The sequence below is a fragment of the Morone saxatilis genome, unplaced genomic scaffold, assembly GCF_004916995.1.
Source record: "Morone saxatilis isolate NCDOM2014 unplaced genomic scaffold, NCSU_SB_2.0 Contig21, whole genome shotgun sequence".
NCBI classification, from domain to species: domain Eukaryota; kingdom Metazoa; phylum Chordata; class Actinopteri; family Moronidae; genus Morone; species Morone saxatilis.
The window spans coordinates 22,253,392-22,261,032 of NW_023339774.1; the positions used below are offsets into that span (position 1 = coordinate 22,253,392).

General features: G+C 36.0%; 1 protein-coding gene across 1 annotated transcript; it reads right to left on the minus strand.

Annotated features, from left to right (window-relative positions):
* Positions 1-5,145: 5,145 nt before the first annotated feature.
* Positions 5,146-6,476, minus strand: LOC118332935. The gene is given in 3 exon segments (XM_035668374.1): positions 5,146-5,960; positions 6,096-6,440; positions 6,443-6,476. Coding segments are annotated over 3 exon segments (1,182 nt in total). The 3' UTR covers positions 5,146-5,157.
* Between the last annotated feature and the right edge of the window lie 1,165 nt (positions 6,477-7,641).

Sequence of the window (7,641 nt, forward strand, 5' to 3'; positions counted from 1 at the left end):
GATAAAGTAGCAGGTGGGTCAGTGTCGGGGAAAGCATCAGGAAGGGATATGGCATGATTTAATTTGTATGTTTGCTCTTGAACTGGAAAATAAATCAACCTAAAACCGTGAATCCTGCCTGGACAATGGACTTCTTAATTGCCTCTGTACACCCCACCTGACCTGGTGCATGAGTGCCCTTTGACTGTAAGCTGATATTTTGATTCATGTTAATTTTTTATTTTTATTTTTGTTTTATTTATCTTTTTAATAAACGCATGAGTGAAACAAATGACAATATCAACTTCAGTCAAGCCAAAGACTGAGCACACATCACAATAAATTAATACCGCAGAGAGATGGCATGTGCAGTGGACACATTGACTGTAAAGCTGTATTGGAAAACGGTGTAACGATTGGAATTGACTGTATTGTTTCACTGCTCAGTATTGTCTTTAAGTGGTGTTAACTGTATTGGTCTTTAATGTGTTGTGTTGGATTGGTGTTGATTGTTTGAATTGCTGCGGTGATGATCATTCGTGGGTCTCTATTGGTATGAAATACTACATAACATTGTCCCACTGTGCAGACATAAGTTAAATTATACATTGTTTCTGATCAGTCTTGTGATCGTGTTCGGGTGTGATGTTAATACATTGAAAGTACTATGAACTGTGCTGGTGATTTTTACAGAAATATTTAGTGGCTATGCTGCATTTTTGGTCGCATGTATTAAAGGGGAAGCGCATGAAATGTCAGAGGTTGATATGTCTATGCCAGCAAAAAAAAAGAGACAAACTAACCACCAAGGGCCTGGCTTACCAAACTGAAAAGTACAAAGCAGCAACAAAATCAAATCATATTTAAAGAGGCTTCAAGTGATAATGAAATCTAATGAAAATGTCACTGACATGCAACATGTGTTGTGTGCTATGATGAAGCAAGAAATGAGCATGTATCTTTCGTAAGCTTAACCAAACCCCAAAATGAAGTTGAAACACAAAATCAGTGGTTTCACACAAAATTGACACTTCACTGTGAATTTGCAGAAAATGTGAAACAATGGCTTGTGAATGTCAGTCAACCTGATAGTAAGTGTTCTGAAAAGGATGATGTCTTGAGTATGATCAGAGGAAATTAGACCTGAGATAGTGCTTCCAATGTCTCACGCTCTAAAATAAGCCATGTAAAGGCTGCATCTAAGCTATCACGTGTTTCTACAACATCCTCTGCATGCATCAAGGCCGAAGCTGTAAAGGCAGCTCTTATGGAGCATGTTGCAGCGCTGAAGAAAAGACATTTAATAGAGGCACAAGAGGAGAGAAACTGAGAAAGAAGATAGACATGCTTGAATTGGAAAGAGCTGCTAATGCTAAAATCCATGTATTGGAAGTTAGTGTATCAAAGAATGGCTCTGGACTGTCAGATGGAATGTGCTCTTATTTTGAAAAGGCTACTGCTCAACCCGCCAGTAATCTCAATCCCACTGCAGCTGCTTACATTCCTGAAACAGAGGTAAAACTGTCTTACTTCCATCACTGGTTGTTCATCGAAAGGAAAAAAAAAAAAATATCAGTGAAAACCCATTCCCAGATTCAAGCAGCATCTCAGGTGCCGGAAAACTCAACTCAGGCCCAGTATGCAGACCTATAAGCATGAACAGGGAAATTTAGTGAGGCGTGTTTACTCTCATTCAACTCCAATTGCTGAGTGATAACAGTCAAAGGGACATAGTAAATATCATGCAAAAACAAAATGACATCTCTACTTTATTGGCTCAGCAAAATCACCCTCTTCAGTACCAAGCTTGGCCCTTCAGGGCATAGGGGAAAAATAGTGTGCAGTGCAATGCAACAGAACAAATTACATACAAGAGGAAATTGGACATGCCACCAAACATAAGAACCACTATGTTGAAGTTACCTCATAAGCTCAGAGAGAAGCACTGCCTGTGACCTGCAAGAACAGCAAGAAAAACAGGTCAAGATTGCATCGGATTCCTTTGCTTGGTAACATCCAAGACTTGCAGGTTGTACTTCAAGGAAAGGTTCCACACCAAGGCAAATAAATAAAACAAAAAGTCACCAAGCAGTTCCGCCACCAATGCTACTAGGAGGGAAAGGCCAAGTCAGAATGGATGGGGAAAAGGGAAAGCTGTCATCTGGAAAGATCTTTAATAGTTTTTTTTTTATCAGTTTAGGACCATTTATCTCAAATATTTCTTCTTCTATCTTAGATATATTAACACCAAGAGATTTCAGTCCCTCTCTCTTCCAAACTTTGTGGGTTGTGACCAGGTGTGCCATTAATACCATGTATTTGTTAGTCAGCCAACAAACGGTTTCCAGTGTCAAAGTAAAAAGTATTAGTGAGACATGCCTTCTAGTTTTTTTGTGATTTTTGAGTCATAGAAGATTGAAATCTGACACGCAGTCATCTGTTCAAACATGAACCTCAGACATTTTAAAACAGGAATTGATAAAGCTCTAGTGAAAGTTGAGTCAGGAAGACTATAGTTTATAATGTGATGACTCCTGGTGTTAACATTTTAAATTTGTTCCACTTTCCGAGTGTATTCACAAAGCTCTCTAATGCTGTGGGGGCAGAAATGGCGGTTTTATAACAAAAAGGGTGGACGATTTGTCGTCACATGATTTCAGAAACAGAGACAGAAAGTGGGTTCTCTTTGTAGACTGCAGTACAATATAGTACTATATGCACACACACATACACACACCACACTCACACACGTATGTTCTTATTTTATTTTATATACTTTTATTTTTTTATTATATTATTTTTTGTTTCTTACCTTTTTGCTTTGTAACTGTACTTACTTGCTGATCCAATACCTGAATTTCCCCTGTGGGTAATCAATAAAGGTGGCTCTTATATTATTAAAAACTAATGAAACTAGAGGAAGTCTACTCCCTCCCTACTTCCTGTTTTGCTGGTTTAAAGTCACATTATTTCTCTAAAATCATGTGACAACAATATCACCAAAAGCATCTTTAAACAACAAGACAATTAAAAGTGCTTTACCTCACACAGAAAGACATAAAAGACCATTTCAAAAGACAATATTAAGACATATCAAATATGATTTTCATATTCAAATTAAATAAAAATAAAGTTAATAAATAAGTTAAAATAGAATAAGAAATTAAACTGTAAGATAGTAACAGTATTAAGTTTAACTCAGACATTTGTCTGCATTTTATTTTGTTTTGTTTTCAGTCTGGATTTGAAATAACTGATATTTGGAGCATATCTCAAGTTTTACTTCTCCAGGTCCTGATCCAGACTGTCTGAGAGGTCTGGATGCTTCATAATGAAGAAACAGAAATTCAGTGATTTATAAACCAAACGTTTTATTTCAAAATCAATCAATTAACAAAACAAAAAGTGTAAAGGCATGAGAACTAGATGGAGTTGGTCTCTCCTGGTCTTAACGAGGCATTTGAATCAGTCACAGCTGTCTACAATTATGTCTGCTTTTGTTTAACAGGAAATATTGGCATACTTACTCAGTAGTTGTATGGGATAACAGTCACCTGGTGATGTTTTTTTAAAAAGCTGTTTCCTACACAGTAGGTGATATGAGTTGGCATAATGACCAAAATACATTCTCTTGTTAACCGGGGATCAATAAATATTAAAAGAAAGCAATACATTGTTTTTTTTTCCATTTCGAGAAAAATAAGTGCTGCATATAATATAATACATATATATTTTAAAACAAGAACGTTTAAAAACTTTAAAAATGTTCATCTTATAAAAAAGTTTTATCAGTTTAATTAAATGAAATATAAAGTGTATTAGTTTGGCTTTTTCTTCTTTTTTTGATAACTTTGCACAATAAAATGAAGAGGCCCGAGAACAGAGCCTTGGGGAACTCTATGTGTCCTTTTGGATCAATACAAAGTTGTCCCTAGCCTTCAAGTACAATTCAACCCAGATTATAACAGTGCCAGAAAGTAAATCCTAGTTTTCCAGTCTAGTAAAATGTTGTCGTCAAATTCAGCACTAGGATCTAGATTTCTAGATATCTAGCAATATAAAGACTAATCCTTTTCCATTGTCTGTGTTTACGAATCAATTTTATTTCAGTAATATAGAAAAACAGACATTTAATAAAGTTTAACAGACTCTAAAAGCTGCTGAGCAAACTGGTTTCATGAAGCAGAAATTTTATTCATCATTCACAGAAAACTGCATCTATCAGGATGTGATTTCATGTAGAATAACAGAATATATTGCAATCAATAAAAATAAACATAACTGTTTAAACAAAAAAAAAACATAACTAATCAGAATGTTTCCATTTCTGAGTCATCTTAAATATTTATTAGTCATTCAAGCATGAAGACACATGAAGAAACCAAAGTACATTAGATTTCATTACAGTAGGATTCACCTGCAACACAGCACAATATTTCCACTGGTTAACATCTTCAGACTGATTAGCAACAACAAACATAATGCTTAGCTGCTTTATACGTATATATTATATATTTCAGTGATATGCTTACTGAGACTTGTGTCAACATTAGTGTATTGACTGAAAAGAACATTAAACTCACACAAAGAAACTAAAGAAAGATGTATTTTTGTACATGACCTGACTTTAGTTTGTGATATAGGGGAATGAGGGAGCTGTAGTACTCTACATTAAACACTCCTAAACAACCTTTGTTCTACATGAATCTACTTGGGAAACCAGGTTTATGGTTTATAAGAAACCATCTGACTGTAACCTGTTACTGAAGTGCACGTAAACACAGTAAATGTTGTATTTTAATGTGACGATGGAGCTGAGAGGATAAAAGAGGTTGAACGATGAGCATGATAGCAAGAAAGCTAACAGCTGTTCTCAACACCAAATAATGCTGCAATCCATTGGAAGTCAGAAGTCGATAGTTCTGAGTACAATGGATAGCAGCATAAATCCTAACTCTGCTTTTACTTCTGTGGATCAAGTCATGATTGAGCACTGATCTTCTGTACAGTGAAGTAACTAAAAAACTACAAGAACAAACAATTAAAACGCTGATTACTTTTAAATTGTCTTACATCAAAAGCACATTTCATAGAAATAGACCATTGGTGTGAATATTTGTCTATGTATATCTACAGTGCAGACCTTGTCGTCTGTCTGCTCAAAATTCCGTTGTTCACCTACTTTGATTTTGCTTCTTCACCAGCTGCTGATTGTTTGTACCTAAGTGCTGCTCTGGTTCCTTCATCCACTCGTCTTTTCATCTCTTCCAGTTTCTGGACCTTCTCTGTGTCTCCTTTCTCCTTCATCTTCTCAATCAGGAAGTCCAAGTGGACAAGAGTGGACAGTGAATCAGCATTCAGGGCGATCTGCTCCAGTCTGACAACCAGCTTGTAGGACTTTTCCAACATCTGATCTTTATCTTTCTGAAGTTCTTCTGTTTTCTTTTTTAGATTTTCCAAAAGGCTTGCTGTCTCCTCCCAGTCTGATTTACTCTTTTCATACTTCTCTTTCACATCTTCTAAGGTCTTCTGAACTTTTCTTGTCTTGTTCACATAGATCCACTTTTCTTTCACATGAGCTGATACGGGACACTTCCTGGTACAAACAGTGCAGCGACCATCTTTCATGACCTCACAGTGTTCTGGACTCCAGGCCACTGTACATCCAGGATAGTGACAGTTCTCTTCACAGACTGTACAGCAGACAGCTGCTTCATAAAACACCAACCCCCACATCCCACCATCAATAGGTTCTTTATCTTTGTAGACCTCATCAACTTCTACAGTGAACTTCTCATTGTTCTTCATCTCTTGTTCATATTTCTTCAGAGCTTCCTCAGTCTGTTGGATTTCTTTCTGTTTTAGTTCAATAAACTCAACTCTCTCTTGCAGGTTTTGGATGCAGGCTGTCAGTCTGATTCGTGAATTCAACACTTCAACAGTTGTCATCAGCTTTGGAGGTTCAGTTTTTTCCAGAAAGTCTGTTAAATTATGAATTTCGTTCATTGTTAGGTCCCATGCACTTTTTAAAGCAACTTTATTTCTCTCTGTTTTCTGCTTGTTTTGATGGTTGTTAAACATAAAATGAACAGACTGATTCTCCTCATCTTTGGCACATTTATTTTTTCCATCTTCTAGAGCTTTTAGAGCATTTTCAGGTGTCAGACCATCTGAGTGAGTGAGGAGGGGAACAATGTTCTTCTCCATGTTTTTTCCAAACAGAGACACCACTGAATCAAAGATGTACCTCAGTCGGTCACTGAGTCGATTCTCAGTCGCTTTCAGCACCAGACCCACTGCATTGATGTTTTCAACTCCATCATCTGAGCTGAACAAGTCTAATAATTTTTGACTGACTACTTCATCTTGTTCAGTCCCTCTGGTATCTCCGTATCCAGGAGTATCGATGATGGTCAGAGAGTAGGGCAGAGTTTTATCTTCAAAACCAAAGATCTCATAAACGTCACATCTGATGTCTGACTGTCTGACTGACCCATTCTTCTCATCCCTTCTCGTCGTCTACAATCTGAAACCAGACATCGTCTCCACTTCACTTCCATGGTGGTAAGTTGAACCAGAGTGTTGACCAGGTAGATTTTCCTGCTACTGTTTCACCAACAAGTAAAAATGGTTCTGTTTGTCTTGTTCGATTTTTTTTTCACCAAGAGTCATTCTGTGTTTAGAGTTTCAATCTTCTCTTTCTTTGGTTTCAGCTGGTAGACAGTGGGAGATCTGATTGGATCAGATCACTTTTTGAAATGATGTCCTCATATTTCGGTGAGGTCTTGATTTTCCTGTTAATGAAGTAGATCATTTGCACAGTTAATTTCATGTACATTTGAGCAAAGTTCTTTGTTGCAAATGCTGTAATGTCAGCACTTAACTGTATTTGTTAATGAACTTTTTAGGGGTTGAGCAAGTACATGGCTGAAATGAGTATCAGGTAGAGATAATGTACATTTTTTTACACGAATCAAACTAAAAGTAATGTGTCAATAACCATACTGGTAAATAAACCAACCTTTATTTAAGAAAGGTCATCTCTATTATTTGTCATTAAAAAAGAAACATGCATCCAAATTCTCGCAATCTGCTTTGACGGTATGAATTTATTCATCCACACAGTTGACATAAATGAAGAGTAATAATTTCGGGTCTTTGTCAGATCATTACTGTGGTTGTTGTAAACCTCTTTTACTAATAGTTTTTATAGACTAATCTAATCAGAGAAGAATCTCAACAACTTCAAATTGTCTCTTTCATAAGCTAATTTTATTTTCTTTGTTTATAAGAGAGGAAGAATTAAATTGGGTTTAGACATAAACAATGTCAATCTGATAGAATTTTAAAAAGCTTTATTGCATGGGAAACAGATATTTATATTGTCATAGCAAGTCTGTAAATAAATAAGTAAATAAACAGATGGTATATAACTTAAATATATGGAATTAAAGTTTGATTACACAGAATTAAAGAGTTCAAAGGTTAATTATGTTAATAGTTAATGTTACTCACTCAGTTGACATGGTGATGCCTGGTAGAAAAGGCTCCACACAGTGAGGCTGAAACTGGAGTTGGTGTCTGGATGAAAAAAACAACAAGCAAACAAACTATATCTTTAATTGCATTTTCATTCATTTGTAATAAAGAAAACACAAAATG